Genomic DNA, 16,612 nt, shown 5'->3' on the forward strand with positions numbered 1-16,612 from the left:
GATCATTATAGGAAGAGTGAGATCACTGGCAAACAAAAAGGGGCAACCTTTGAGCCGTGATGGGGATGCAGAAGGAATATCAGGAGGGAAATATGCAACCGGCAGACAGTTTGGGTGCTTTCAACTAATTTTGTTGCCAAGCTACAAAAGCAATATCCATTCATGGCTGTCTCTGAAGATATCTACCAATACACAAATAAATTAAAAATGTTTTGAATGTTTTCCAAATTTTGATAAGTGGTTGAATAAGTGGTTTATCTTAATTTATTTCAATATAACTGGCCACATATTTTGAGTCTGTAATGAAACATTAGGTGGAGAGATTCTAATCTTCCAACGCAGTTGTCGCAGTGCTCTGAACTCTTCACACTTTTCTCTCAACCTGTTTGTGGAAATGTTGCGCTCATACTGTTAGAATAATAAATCTGCCCAAGTACAGGCTTTAATTCTACTTTGCACGTTTATCAAGTGCCATCAACCAGCTCTCAATCAATAGATGAAAGATATTTTTTTTGCAGTTTTGTTATGCAACAGGTTCAGATGAAAGAAATATAAAGGTCTGTGTGACACAAACATCAAAAGGAGCTCAGAGTAGCAGACAGTTCTTTCCCTTGAGGCAGCGAAAATATTGTCCAATTTAAAATCGGGCCATTTAATTAGCGTCACGATCACAGATTTCATTGTTTCAGCACCCAAAAGCAACGGTTTTTCATCTGCTTTGCAGCAAACTGCACATAGACACAGCTGGAGAAAAGATGGTGAATATACAGCAGTATTTAGCGTCTGCACATGAAGCTGTTTCCACTCAGGAAGTGGTGGACACCAGAAATGGAGCGAAAAAACGAGAATCTTGGACAGCAAGACGACATAACAAAGGCAACATAGACTAAATGTATATGGCAACAAATATTTGTGGTGTATATAAATCTGCAGCTGCTCAGAGAAAACAAGGGAGGCATTTCCTTCTGAAGTTTCAGAGGCGGAAAGGGAATTCTATATGAATCCAAACGGCTGATGATTCATTTCAAGTATAAGAAGTGTTGCTGTTTGGTCTTTTTGTTTCTACTTCTTTAATCTGAAGACAGAAGTTTATGGTGAAAGTGTCAGGTCATCCCGTGACTGTACTGTGAAGTAAAATGCAGTTCCAGCATGATCGTTGCCAGAGTGGAAAAGCATGGTTTCTCTACCCCCGGGCGCTCCAGGGCCGTTTCGGGTGCAGGAACGTGCACGATGAATGTGAGTTTGCTGTCAAAGCGAGCCAGAAGCACTTACTCTTAAGGTTTACACACTTCTCTGGTGCAGCAGAAAACAGAAAAAAAAAAAAGAAACTGGTGAGTTAGATTCGTTCATCTCCTCTACTATATTGGCTTCCCAGAGACTCATGAGTTGATTTCCTTTCACACGAGCAAAGATTTTCAAAAGCAAAGCACTGATATTTACTTTGACAAAATGTTATCCACTTGAATATATCAATGTATATCAATTCAGTGGTTAAAATAGTTTAATTTGTGATAAAATATACATTATTATTGTAATTTCTTTCTTTAGTCTTCAGGAATAGTTCTCCAGGCTTCTTGAAGGACATCCCAAAGCTCTCCTTTGGATGTCGGCTGCCTTTTGTTCCGTTCTCTGTCAGGATGATCCCACACTGCTTCAGTAATGTTGAGGTCCGGGCTCTGGGGAGGATTCATCCCTCCATCAGACCTGTTGCCACTGATTTTCAGTCCACTTCTTGTGCCATTTGGCATTCCTCAGCCTTTCCTCCCTGTTTCCCTTCCTTAAGAATGGCTTCCTGACAGCCATGCTTCCATGGAGACCATTTCTGATGAGGCTTCAGTGAACAGTAGATGGATCAACTCAAGGTCTAGATGCATCTCTCAGCTCCAGTGTCAGGTCTTTTCTGCTCTCTATATATTTTTTAAGGCCTGCCACTTCTTCTTTTGTCAGGACAAACTGCACACCATGCTGAGGTATGCCAAGTTTTCAGCTAATGGCTCTTTGGGAATCACCTCGTTGGTGCAAAAATACTATTTCACGTCTGTCAAACTGTGTTTATCTTTGATACCTTTCATAGCTACAACCATGGGTGGCGGGTAATGAAGGCTAGGGTAGGCTGTGCCTTCACAAATGTTATGCTGGGAATTTTGCTAATTATATATAATATCTAATGTGCACAAGTTATATAGGCTATTATATTATGTGTGGGTGTTGTCGCTGCAGCCTCCTGGTGACAACCGGGTCAGGTGATAATACAACAATGTCGTCACCGACCTGGCTCAAGGTGATATGGGTAATGGGCTGGCATTGTAAACAAACCGCACTGCCGCGCTATTTTGGAAAAAGCATAAAATGGATATACAAACTTTTTTCAAGGTAAAGGAAAAACAAAGAAGTTGATTTGAACGCTTAATTTGCACTGGCCCTGGTCTATATAGCCTGTTAAATGAGTGATGAGTGGCTGTGGCTTGCCGTAGCCTTGTGGGTGTGTGTATTGTATGTGCTTGTGTTGTGGAAAAAAGAAAAAAGTTGGAAAAAAAAAATCCTTAAATGCTAGACAGACAGTCAGGACACTTTGTAGTCTTGGAAATTAATTCCCCACCGTCATGTCCTCCTTTTTGATTTATTAATTATGCTAATATAGCATTTTTACACCACTTTTGGTTGAAAAACAAAACAAACAAATGTCGGGCTCACCTGGCAGTAACAAACTGCCTAAAGATACAATTCATAATTGTTTCTTCGTAGTACAGGGTTCTAAAGATTGGAAACAAAATAAAACTGAGAAGGAAAACAAATAATGTTACGCTGGTATTTTTGGTAGATTTAAGTTCCCGAATTATATTCTTATATTTCTAATCTAAGGCATAATTTCAGACCAAAATACTGAATTATAAACGATGTCTCGTGGTGTCTTTATCTGACAAGATGAGTAAATGCAAAAAAGAAAAGCCGCAGTTCTCATTCTAACTCCTGATATATGCAAAACTCCTCCGTATATTTTCCCCGCAATGTGAAAACTGTCGTACACACAACATACTCACCGCTGATCCACTGGGCCTCTGGGTCGTGAGCGCTGAACTCTGGTTTGTATAGATCTTCCACAGTCAACATGGACTTGCTGCTTCCAGGGAGTTCAGCTGGGAAGCAACGAGAGGATGAAACCCTGCTTATTAACACCAGTTTATCGCTTCAGACTTAAACAAAAACAAGCAGTGGAGATCATTTTTAAAAGTCAAATCTGTATCTTTTTCACTCTCCCTTATCTCAACACGCCCGACGTACCGGGCGTGAGGACGACGACCGACAAGGTGATGAGCGAGCAGACCACCACGATCACGAGCAGAGAGATGGCGATGCCCTTCCAGTTCCTCTGCGGGGGGCTGACGTCCACAAACTCCTGAAGACACATTCAAAAACACACTGATCAACAGAAGCCTTTCCTCTGTGTGCCGGTCGGGCTAAAACGCCGAGCACTCAGCAGCCTGGCAGCACAGATTTCCTGATGATCACTGATGGTCGGAGTGCCGTGTTGACATCTCCAAACTGGGGATTTATTAATCAGTTTGTTTCCTCTACTGTTTGCAGACTTGTCAGCATTCGTCTTTAGTATCCCATAATCTGCATTGATTGGAGTTTTTTGCAGGCATTCATCAGGAATGCAGCTTACACAGGTTGCAGTGATTATCAGCAGAGAGAGTCATCAGGCCGAAGCTTTCCGTCAGTCTAAAAACTGTAATTTGAGCTTTTGATTATACATGTTCACTCTTTTTAGCTCCTCTCTGCTGCAGTTTAAAGAAGACTTCCAAAGCTTTTGATTTGATTCATCAACAGGCTACCCGCTCGCGCCTTTTCTCACAGCAATCTGCAGTAATGAAGGTTTCACCTGAGGCCAAGACGATGAAAGCGGAAAGAAATGATGCAAACCTTGAGTTTGACCTCGGACTTTAGTCCAGAAAAGGAGCGAGGACGTGCACTCAGATGTTTCCAGCTGTGACACTGCAGGGGACTGTAATGGGAAACTGACATGGGGCGTTCAAATTGCCTTTCACTCCGAGCTTAAGAGAGAGGAGAAAACATCCAGCAAGTGAAGCCTCATTCACACATCAAAAGCGTTGGACTGAAAGTTTTCCAGCCGCCCTGGTTTCCTCTGAACACCAGAGAGGTGCGATGAAAACTCCTGTTGCTTGGGCGGTGCGTGACTTCGTACAAAGCAAATGAATTTGATCTGAAGCAGCTGTTTGCTCTCAGATTGGAGCCGTTCTCCAGGCAACTAGAACAAAGAAAACTTTCTTTTAAATTAGCAGTTTCAAACAGATGCTTGCTTTGACCTGAAAGTTGGCAAAAATAGTTAGTTTCACGGCATACTTATACTTAATACATCTATTGGGCTCCTTAGCTCCAGCATTTCTGATATGCATTTCTAATTTCTCTCAAATGTGTCTGGTCTACAGAGCCCAGAAAAGTTTGTGTTGGCCATGACACTGTTACTGAATGAATTTAAGAATCTTATTTCAGCTGCATACTTCAGAAAATGGTCTGTAACTTAGACTTTGATTTATATCGACTGGAAACGATCTCACAAGGTTGGAGGCAAAAGCCTGACTCGAGAAGAAATGGTATCTTTGAACAATCATTTGTTAGTTATAATAAATGATGAAAATAGAGCTAGTTCGTAGTAAATTCAAGGGAGTAAGAAAACAAAACAAATGAAAGCCAAAAGGAGAAACAAAATGATCAAAATAACATGCACGGAGGTGCTAAATGAGACTCAAATCGACCAAAAGGAAGCAAAAATTGAACAAAATGACCAAAATGAGACACCAAATGAGCAAAAGTGTCAAAATGAAACGGGCAGAGAAATTAAATGTTTAAAGTGAGACCCAAAATAAAAATAAGAAAATTGCAAAACATGCTAAATTAGCAGAAAATTCCAAATGGGAACCAAAATAAGAAACTAAATGATCAAAATAATGTCAAATGAGATGCCTACTTAAAGCAGAAGATGGTCAGAATGAACATGAAGCAAAATGAGAAATAAAATGAGCAAATGACAATATATGAAAAGCAACGTCCCAAAATTGAGACTCAATGTCAAAAGTAGGACATGAATTTTGTAAAATGACCACAAAGAAATTCTAAATGTGGAAAAAAAAAAAATGAACAAAATGAGAAACAAAAGACTTAAATGAGAGACCAAATAACCAAACTTGGTCATCTATTGAGCTAAATCCTCAAATGGAGACACAAAACGGCTTCAAGTGAGAGAAGCAAAATTCTAAAAATGAGACGCACACATGGGTACAGACTGACTAACATGAGCCATATATTTGGGTCAATTACCCAAATGAGACACAAAATTTGCAACATAGTCCAAATGAGATACAAAATGAGCATAAAGGTCATAATTGAGAGGAATAGCTGCAAAAATCTGAGGCAAACATGGGTACAAATTGACTAAGATGAGCCACAAATTGGAAAGAATTACCCAAATGAGACACAAAATAAGCCTAATCGTCAGAATGAGAAACAAAATGAGACTGAGTGGGAAAGTTAACTAAAATGAGCCATAAATTTGGAAAAATAACCGAAATGACTTAGATGTTAAATCTGGGAAAACTGAGCAGAATCGCTACAATGAGACAATTTTAAAATTGCTGAATTGACACAGTCTGACCAAACTAAGCCACAAATGACACGAAATGACCAAAAATAATGAGACAAATTGACAAAATATGGAAATAAAAGGCCAATAAAGTCCGTACGAGTTCAGGTTTGTGCTTCGGAGGCAAACGGACGGGTGACGCATTCGAGGAGAAACTTTGGGAAATTAGTGGAAAAAAATCGAAGCAAACGCAGACGTTTCCACACGTCTAATCCTGCTCGGTGGTGTGTAAACATGCCGAGCACGCCCGGGTCATTTAGATTCAAAATGGAAAGGGGAAAAGATCTCGCTGAAAGAGGGGGTTCACTGCTGGGGCACAGAGGGAAGGAGCTTTGGCCTGCCTGAGGCCACGTTTTTTTAATGGAAGCTGTGACTGAAGCGACATCTGTGCTTAGAAGTAAGAGAAAGACATCAGGAAAAAGGGGCAGATATTTCAGTCTGAAGTGTGCATGTGATGAAGGGGATGCTTGTGCGTTTGTGTGTACGAGGAGAAAGCTAACGAGCGACGCCTCCATAAACAGACGCTCACTGAGCTTTTCTGACAGCGCAGGGTGAGACCTTAATGGGACACCTTTTAATTATGGTTTTTCCTTTAATGTGTCATCCATCTGTAGGAAGCTGGAGTCACAACGGTAACGTAAGCTGCTGCTTCCAACCAGCATGTCCATGTGGGCCCATATGGTTTAAAGGGATAGTTCGCCTCTTTTGACATGAAGCTGTATGACATCCCATATTAGCAATATCATTTATGAACATTGACTTACCTCCTGCTGTGTCCTGTGAGCTGAGTTCCAGCCGAGTTTTGGCGTTGAAGAAGGTAGTCCGGCTAGTTGGCTGGGGCTTAAAAATAAAGCGTTTTGCTTCTCAAAACAATATGCATTCATAAGAGTAATACATTTGCATCACAAAATCGTTCACCAGAAAAAGTCAGACCTCACAATCGCTTGGTGCTATTTTTGCCTCCCTTCATATCAATGCGTACAGCTACCTGCCAATAGCTGCACCTGTTACGGTGTTTCCTGCTCGGTCTGCACGGTCACACAGCAGGCAGTGATACGAAGGTAGAGAGAAATAGCGCCAAGCGATTGTAGGGTCTGACTTTTTCTGGATAACGATTTTGTGATGCAAATGTATTACTCTTTTGAACGCATATTGTTTTGAGAAGCAAGATGCTTTATTTTTGCGACCACAGCCAACTAGCCGGACTACCTTTGTCGACGCCAAAACGAGGCTGGAACTCAGCTCACAGGACGCAGCAGGGGGTAAGTCAATGTTCATAAATGATATTGCTAATATGGGATGTCATACAGCTTCATGTCAAAAGAGGCGAAATATCCCTTTAAATTTGGGCTGCAGTTAAGGGTCCCAAGTGGGTTTGTCTGCAGTTTCCACGGTGGCCTCACCTGTGTTTGCCCATATGGGTTTCAAAGTGCAACTTTGAAGGGTTTAAGGGTTAGGGTTGCCCTAAGCCTTAAATTATTCCAAAGGCAATACAGATAAACACATCACACAAAGTAAAAGAGTGTTCACATTCAAATTGGCTAAATGCAAAGTCCAACCAAAGCCACACAGCAACTTGAAACCCATATGGGCAAACACAGGTGAGGCCACCGTGGAAACTGCGGACAAACCCACTTGGGACCCTTATCTGCAGCCCAAATTTAAACCTTATGGGCCCCACATGGACATGCTGGCTGGGCTGTTTCCTGTCAAGAGTCCCGGAAATGCTGCGCGAGCTTTGTCATCCACACTTTGCATCACAGCTGTGCTTGTGGTGCTTTTCTTCTTGCTCGTCTCTCCCAGCAGTCTTTAACAGCTCGGGGGAGGAAAAAAAGGAGTTTTAATAAATAAGAATATTTCCAATCGTGTTCTGTGAGTTGAAACCTCGAACGATCCAAAACACTTTGAATTCGGGCCATAACTAACAGGCCTTCTAACCGAGGGATTAAAGTGACGACACCCTTTGGAACAAACATGTCTGACGCCGAAGATAAGAGGCAGAAATGTGTCCAGAACAATCTGGATCACACGTGCTGCTGGTGAGGTGGAAGCGGTTTAATCAACGAAGCGGGAATAACTGAATCACACACACACACACACACACACACACACACACACACACACACGCTCAGCAGTAGGTGGAGCTCACTGCACACACCGCAGGGCCATCGACTTCTCTCCGAGCATTAGTTCAACATCTCGGAGCTAATTCTCGGCGTGCTCTGCGTGAGCGCTTCATCAGCCACAGTTCACTGCAGCAGTGTTCATCAGACTCACTTCGGTGGAAAGTAAAGCAGGCGAGCGAATCAAGAGTGCGCGTCTGTGTTTGTGTTTACCGCTGAGTGTGTGGAAGGGAGGGGTGCATTTAAAGGGACAAGCACCCAAAAATACGTCGACATCCGAGTGTGCACCAACTGAGAACCCACCTTCTTTTAGTTCTTTTTTGGATCAGGATATATTATTCAAAATCCTCTGGTCTTCTCTTTCGCAGCGATAACTTGAAGTAATAATTTTCTGTATGGTGTTATCAGTCTCTTGCATCGTCATGGAGGAATTTTGGTGCACATTCCTTTATGGCAGTGTTTCTCTAATCCGGTCCTCGGGACCCACTGCCCTGCATGTTTTCGATGTTTCCCCTCCTCCACCACACCTGATTCAAATGAATGGCTCATCAAGCTCTGCAGTGGCCTGATAAAGAGTCAATTTGAGCTAAGCTGTCAGGCACATGGCCTCAAATTTGCCTTTAGATTACTTTGGTTTGCAGAATGACTGCAAGGTGTCCAGGTCCTGTGGCTGCAGAACGAGCCCAAATCATCAGCCCTCTACCACCGTGCTTAACAGTTGGTATGAGGTGTTAGTGCTGATATGCTGCGTTTCGTTTTCTCCAAACGTGCTGCTGTGCATTATGACCAAACATCTCCACTTTGGTCTGCTCTGTCCAAAGGACATTGGGCCTCATGCAAGAACATTTCCGTATTTTTATTCTAAATTTCTCTCACTTTTTTCGTAAGGTCTCGTGCGAACAGGCCACGTCAGATTCAACAAACGCTCTTAACTTCGCAAAAAGTGTGTAAACGACCTGCGTAAATGATGAATCCCACTCGTGCGTATCTAAGTGCACGTGCACGAGGATAGTAGATTTGCATACTCCACGCCCAAAATGATACCATATAAGGCTGTGCTTCCTCGCTCCTGTGCCAGGAAAATGTTGAGTGTTGAATCATGAGAATGGCATCAAGCCGCAAAAAGAACAACTTTACGGGCTCTGAGACTGAAGTTCTGCTTTCAGAGATCCAAAAAGGAAAATCTGTCATTTTTAGCAGTGTCAGCAGTGGAATTACGGGAGTATCGAGACACACCCACCTGGCCTTCAGCTCAGTGCGCTCCACGACAGCACGGTTATGATTGGCAGTCCAGCCACGGCATGAAAGTCCCTCTTAATTTGTACTTGTGTATGGGACAGCGGTGTATGGGAATCTGATGTACCATGGGGGATAAACTGATGAGAGCTTTGATGACCAAGGGGAGCGCACGACTCACAGAGGACTGGGACACCCCCGATCTGTCTCCAATCTCCCTCTGAAAGGTTCCAGTGGCCAAAAATCCAAGGGTGGTGAGGACCTGGACGTGTGGTGGAATTGGGTTTGATCAACGTGTTTCTCTCTGGAGTTGTGGCTCTAGCAAGCTGCATATTTGTAGCAGCACAGTCCTTGGCAGTCTTAATTGCGATGTTAGCCATTCGTCTGTCTCCACACGTTCTCTTCCAAGAGCCTGATGCACTAAGGCATCCAAAAGTATCAAGTCAGCCGCTGGTTACGCTTCCCATTGACCTTGTTATATACAGAGTCAAATGAACCTTCAATTAGTGCATAATTTAAGTCAAACAGAATAATGTCAGCATACTTATAGGGTATAATGTATATTTATTTATGTTTGCTTCAAAGTAATTAAATATACAATCCATTAGTCAAGCAAACTTGATTTGAATAACAGCGGACTATTTTACGAAACTCCTACGACAGCTCTGGATCAGTCGTAAATTCTGTTCGTACCTGAAAGAAAACGTAAAATACGAAAAGATTGGTGAATGCGCAAATTCTCTTAAATCACTCGTATGAATGATTTAAGAACAAATCTGTGCGTACGAACGCTTCTTGCATGAGGCTCATTGTTCCAGAAGTCTTGTGGCTTGTTCAGATGCAGCATTACAAACCTAAGCTTTGCTGCCATGTTCTTTTTAGAGAGAAGAGGCTTTCTCCTGCAACCCTTCTTAACGAGCCATACTTGTTCAGTCTTTTTCTAATTGTGCTGTCATGAACTTTAACGTTTAACTTGCTAACTGAGGCCTGTAGAGTCTGAGATGTAGCTCTTGGGTTTTTCTGCAGTTTCTCTGAGCATTGCACGGTCTGACCTTGGGGTGAACTTGCTGGGGCGTCCACTCCCGAGGAAGATTAACAGCTGTCTTGAATGTTTTCCACTTGTGAATAATATTTCACTGCAGAATGATGGACTCTAAACTCTTTCGAAATGACCTTATAACCGTTCCCAAACTGATGGGCCCCAACAATTGCTTCTTGAAGATGGTTTCTGATGTCTTTCCTCCTTGGCATTGTGTTAACACACACCCGAATGCTCCAGACCAGTGAACTGATGCCACTGATGATCGATGATCAAGTGCATTTGATTAACAGCATCTGGCTGCTTCTTTCCTATGTAAGCAGTGAGCGTGGACTTGGTTTTTCACACACTGTTTCTGTGTTTTCTCAGTTTTTGTTCAATAAAGAATGAGAGAGAGAAATATGTACCCAATTTCAAGACCTAGTAAGGACTAGATATGTATAACCTCAGAGAAAAGAGGGTGTACTTTCTGTTTCACATGACTCTATGTAAAGTCCCAGTTTGAGCATTTCTGTGAATGACAGACGTTTTTAAAAAAAAAAGGAAATAAAGTCTGAGACATTCAAACAATCCAACAACACAAGAAATGTGACAAACTGAAACAAAGCAGCTGAGACACTGATGTTTGCAAGTCCAAGGAAAGAATCCAACAAACAATGGAGCCAAAAATAGAGGCGCGCAATCATCCCTCGCAATATGAGAACCAACCCAGATTACACCATTAATCAGCGACTGAACATCCAAAAGCAACCAGTGCCCAGTGGCAGATTGTTATCGGAGCACTTCTAAGCGGCTCGAAATCAAAGTATTTACTTTGAGTTGAAATTCTGAAAACAACGTTCCTCCAATAAAAACTGACTTCAGTGAGGGTAAAAACTGCCAAAATTAGACTTAAAACAGCAAAAATTAAGACAAACACTGAAAGTAACAAAATGAATAAAAAAAAAGTCTGTACAAACTGAGAACAAATATGCACTAAATAACCACAGAGGAATGCTATTTGGGAGAAAAGAATTACAGAGACAGTGTAAATGAGACAAAAAAAGGAGTGATATTTCCTAAAATGATTCTAATGGTGATAATAAGGACCACAAAATAAGAGAATAAATGAGGGGGGGGGGGGGGGGGGGGTGACTGCTAAGAAAGATGATACTAGAAAAATGAACACGAGTCATGAAGACAAAGATGCAAAACCACCGTTGTAAAGGGTAAAAAAAAAAAATCACCTAAATGGCACAAAAATGAGACTCAAACCTACGAGAATAGAGACAAAGATGCAAATTGTTTGCAAACAGGCTAAAAATGACCAAAATGAGCCAAAAATAAACCAAAAACCGCACAGAACACACAGTCTATTTGAGGTAGTAGGGAACATAAATGACACGAGTTGAAAGAACCTGAGACAAAAATCAGACACAGAAGAAGACAAAGACACGGCATGGCCAGACTTATGAAAATGAGACGCAGAATTTCCAAACAAATATAAATCAGATTGATCAGATGATCAAAATGGCCACAAAGACACGTGAGGTGTCAGAAAATGACCAAAGCAAGACCTGAGGTGATGGAAAAAATGATCCAAATGGGGGAAACGATGACCTAACTGAGCACAAAACCAACCATAAAGCAGCACAAAATTGCCACAACCAGAGATACTAAATCACCTCAACCAGACAAAATGAGAGCAAAGATGCAAAAGTTCTTCAAACGCAGCAGGACTCGGATTGACACCAAACAGCCCAAGAGGAACAATTTGATCTTTTTCTCCATAACATTTAAGTGATCGATCCTGCTGTACAACCTGTTGGATACTGTGTGCTCATTAATCGTGTCTGTTCAGCTCTCCTCGCTCATCAGAGCTGATGATTCTGCTCCCCTGTCCTACAGTGAGATACATACTGTCACGGCTGTGTGTGAAGCCACAAGACATCACACACAGACTCAAGTCTGGGCAGAGTGGTAACTGCTGAGACTGATTCCCTATGTTTGACATTGATTCTGCTGGTTCCTTATTTCTTAATGCTCTTTGATAACTTTCACAAACATAAGTAATTCACTTCAAATGTATGTCAGCAGAGAAAAATGCATATTTTCCTGTATTTATCTGAGCTTTGCATTTCCCCTTTCTCCTTTTTTTGCTGCACTCTCCTATAAAACGTACAGACATCCATCCCCCCCATTGTCCCTGTAAACCGTGTCACAGGATGACTGGAGCGTCTGTCCACGCGCACGTACGTCTCCCCCAACAGCTGAGTTAATGGAAGCAAACGACTTATTTTCAGTGTACCTCATCCTGCTGCGAGTCTTTTGGCTTCTTCTTGGTGGGATCTTTGGACGCCGTCATTGTACCGGAGCCACAGCCTCGTCTCTCAGCCCGAATCCAGCGGCTCTCCCGGTGTTAACATCCACAAACCTCCGTCAGCGCGATAATTTAGTCGGCGGAGCGTCAAGTGGCGCGCAAAAACAACGCGAGATTCCGGTAAGGGTTTCAAAAGTAAACGCCCCAATGTCGTCTCTGTCTGAGCGCTGCCGTAACATTAAAAACAACAAACACACACACACACACACACACACACCTCCATCACATGTGTGCTTCAACTTTCTATAAAGAGCTTTTGCTTGCATTCGTTTTAGCTCAGTTGCTCAGCCCTTTGTAGGGGAGGTGCCAACCAGACGCAGTTGATTATTGTCTCGTGAGACTCCCGTCTCTCGTGAGAAATTTTGTTTTTCAATTTCGCCAGGTTTGATTTTGCACTGGCTTTTATTTTTCAATTAAACAACCACATCCGGCGTCACTTTCAGTAGCGCTGTCCGTGGTGCTGAAACATTTCGAATCGTATCAAAAAGGAAGGGGGGGCGGCCATTAAATCACACCACAGCCAATTATTCTAGTGCTTTCACTTGTGTATTTTAAAAGCACGAAGACGCGGACCTACGTTGCTGTGTGCAAAGTCTTGGAATTTGAAAGGCCTTAAATTTAAGTTAGAATTTGAGATCATTTTATAAAAATATATAAAAATATATAAAAATATATATATATATATATATATATATATATATATATATATATATATGAGTATTTTTGAGGCAAAAAATACTGGTTTGCACCTCTGCAAATATAGTCTTCAAATTAATGTTATTGTTAAAGCTGGAATTGTTCATAGGTTTTTATGCATTCAATTTCCCACATGAAAATAATATGCAGTACTGTGCCAAAAGAATGAGCCACCACTCATTTCTATGCATTTCGCCTCCAAGCAGCCAGACTTTCTTGTTAACTTTAAAAGTGTTTTAAATTGGTCTTTCGCAATCATTTTCTAGGCTTTCAAGGAATGTGGTTTTTCTTCTTTTTTTTTTTTGAAAACTATTTAACACTGACTTATGAACCAATAAGCCAGTGTTGTGTAATATTAAGTTTTAAACTGCATCTTCAGGTACTTTGTGACTACAATTACACCTTTGACAGACTGAGTTGTAAAAGGAATGCAATATTATTAATAGACTCTCAAACTGTTCCAGTCATTCCTATGGTATTTGTCAAAGTTTGGTTAATTAAAAGGCAACAAAAGAGATCCAACAACTTCTTGAGTTTCTAGGCATTAAGTGAACAGCAGTTCATTTAAAAGCAATCCAGATGCATGATAACTGCATCTTTAGTTTACCAGTGAGGTTGTGCAGCAGTGTAATATATCCAAAGAGACTTATATTGAATGTGTGAGGCTCTTTATGGTATTTTTTTGCCTATGATGATGTCACACTCCTATTCCCACATTATCACTTCAGGGACTAAGAGCCTTTCTGTGATATCAAGTGCTGGAGCATCCCACGGTATAAATGATGGGATTATAGCTCTGCATCTCACCGGAGAATGAAGCGGATCGGGGCTTCATCTGGAATCCCTCCGGATGAGAATGAAGCAGAACGAGATCAGTAACCAGCAGATCAGTAACCAGCTGGCCTTTCCCGCTGCCAAGTGGCTGAATGCAAATGGATAGGTGTCACAGAGAAAGCCCTGAAGACACAACACAGTCACACACACTATCTCATCTAAAAATACTGATGATGACAGGAGGGAGGGAAATGGAAAACCGCGCAAATGAAGATGAAGACAAACTGGCCTGCGGGCGCTTGTCTTGTGAATGTGTGTGCGTATATTTGACTGCAAAAAAAAAAGATACAAATATCCGTTTTTACGTCTCTATTCGTTTTTTTTCCCCCTCAACAAACTCTTTTTTTTGGCCCGTCAATCTTGCAGTACAAAATCAGTGTTGGCACGTGGACAATAACAATATCTTAACAACAATTAAACCTCCAGTTTTTTCTTAACACCCCCCCCCCCCCCAAATATATAGCAATTCACACAGTTTGGTTTTCTACACTAAGATGGTGAAATACTTAAGAGCTGATTCCAACCAGCCTGATTATTCGCTGTATGCCAACCATGTCGAGATAATTTTAGGCAGCAATTGGATCATCTGTCATTAAAATGACAGGAAATGGTCCAATTTCACAAGAAGCTGTGTGGAAAAAGCATGCTCTGTAAATAGCTTCTGTGACACCGCCACTCACCCATTAGTTATTTTCTCAAGTAGTCACTTATGGTTTTAAATATCTGTCGAATTTGATCCAATGAGAAGCCATCAACCTCGGAAGCTGTTGCACAGACCGATTCTCTGGACCAAACCACCCCACGGAGTCAGCACAATGCAAAGTTCCCGTAGGCTAACAAACGCCGTACAAATGGACAAACATCCTAGTGGTGGGTAAAAAAATAGTGAAAATCCCAAAAATAGGATGATAGATGTTTGTAAAGCTGTCCTGAAATAAAATCCATCAAGCGCGTTCTCAGACATGTCTTCCTCTATTTTTTATTTTTTTTTGTACATGTACAATAACACGACAGATTTTTGGAACTCACAAACGTGTCTAAAGCAGCATGTAGAAAGAAAAGATTTCTCCTCTGAGCTGCATAGGTTGAGCAGTGGTTAAAAGACATACCTATTATCATCCAAGAGATTTTTTTTCTTTTTCTTTTCACTCTTGATCTCAGTCACTGTTTACATTCACTTTTACTTGTTGCTTGGTTTGGTTAAGGCATTAAAATCTACTTGATCAGGCTTAGCAAAAAATTATAGCTTGCCTTAAAGTAGACCCTTCCTAAGGTCTGCCACATATCAGAAATCTTTTTGAGCCAGTGATGATTCTCCATAAGCAACTGCAAAAGACAAATGGCATGCTAATAGGCTACAATGATTCAAACTAGTACTTTCTGTTGTCTATAGATAAGTAGCTAATTAAGCTAACCTAAACTCAGTTAGTTCTAGGTATAATTCTCTAGGCACAGATATGTTACAAACTCTTCTTTTAGCTCAAACATGAAGGTTAACACAATGTCTTACCAAAAGACTGAAGCTAAAGCTAACATGTCAGTGGAAAACAGTTAGCAACTTCCACTTGATCAAAAATCATAACATGGAAATAAAGCATAGAATTATTTTGCAGAATAACAAGCAAAATGTAAAATTAGACAAAAACATTTATTTGTGCAGGTTTTATAAACTGGTTTGAAGTGAAGAAACCAGGCTGCATGGTGTCATCAGAAGATGGCAGTACAGGCTACAAGGCACGGCTGTATTAAACAACAAGTCGTCGAGGCTGCAAACTGGACACAAAACCTTAATGAAGAAGAAACTAGCAGAACCAGTTACCTTGGATATAGGTGAAAGAAAAACGGATTAAGTTATTTCAGGTCATTTTTCCAATTCAAATGTTTGTGTTTACATTGTTTTTTTTTTAAATTATTATTATTCACTGTCATGTTTGTTTTTCCAGCAAGTATTAAAAAAAAAAAAAAATTCTCCATTTTTCATGCTACGTCAAACAATACTTGAAAAAACATCTGCTGGAAACATGACAAATAATTGCGAAAAGACAATTAACTGGAGCTGGAATTCAGATTTGGACCTTATGGTTAGTTTTACAGGATAGTTTGATGCAGTGTAGATGCTTTTTTTTTTTAAAAAAAAAGCTGTTTTATAAGCCAAAAAGCTAAGTGACAAAGCAGTTTTACCTCTCTTGTGGAGCTGGATGATTGATTAGCTTGTCACAAGAAATTTGTTTTGGATCCTTGCTCTGATTCTCAGGCTAGCTCCTCTGTATTGGTGGTGTGTGACATTATTGTGTGTCAATTACACACAGTAGGCAGGCTGTCCTGCAGATTTTATTGAGAAGATTCAGCCTGCCAGATGTAATTGACGATCAAAGGGGCGTTACACTGATTTTTACAAGGTCAGTTGTGTAGTCATGCTGAGGCACAGGAGAACAAGGCAGCAGATATTAAATGTCCAAACTTAGAGTTTAAATCAAGATGCACAAATTTGCCTAATGTCTACCCTCCAAAAAAATCTAAGAAGTAAACCTTTAGTTGCACTCATATCTTTATTGATTTATCTTTTTTAATGTTTTTTATTTTGATGAATGCTGTATGAATCTTGCTGTGTTCAATTCATGAATGCTGTTCTTCTTCATCTTCATCCTTGGATGTTACCCTTT

The 16,612-nt window shown here is 40.9% G+C and overlaps 1 protein-coding gene across 2 annotated transcripts in view; it reads right to left on the reverse strand.

Annotated features, from left to right (window-relative positions):
* Positions 1 to 16,612, reverse strand: part of LOC142391653 (inactive dipeptidyl peptidase 10-like) — a 109,840-nt gene that overhangs the window by 55,898 nt on the left and 37,330 nt on the right. The window contains exons 1-3 of one of the 2 annotated variants that reach the window (XM_075477580.1): positions 12,348 to 12,497; positions 3,283 to 3,397; positions 3,042 to 3,137 (exon numbers count right to left, since the gene is read on the reverse strand). In XM_075477580.1, coding sequence (XP_075333695.1) covers positions 3,042 to 3,137; positions 3,283 to 3,397; positions 12,348 to 12,404 — 268 coding nt within the window. In that variant the 5' untranslated portion in view covers positions 12,405 to 12,497. Of the gene's footprint in view, positions 1 to 3,041; positions 3,138 to 3,282; positions 3,398 to 12,347; positions 12,498 to 16,612 lie in introns of those variants that run through there. The other variant, XM_075477579.1, reaches the window with a different exon arrangement.

This window comes from Odontesthes bonariensis, chromosome 11, assembly GCF_027942865.1.
Source record: "Odontesthes bonariensis isolate fOdoBon6 chromosome 11, fOdoBon6.hap1, whole genome shotgun sequence".
In the NCBI taxonomy this organism is placed as follows: domain Eukaryota; kingdom Metazoa; phylum Chordata; class Actinopteri; order Atheriniformes; family Atherinopsidae; genus Odontesthes; species Odontesthes bonariensis.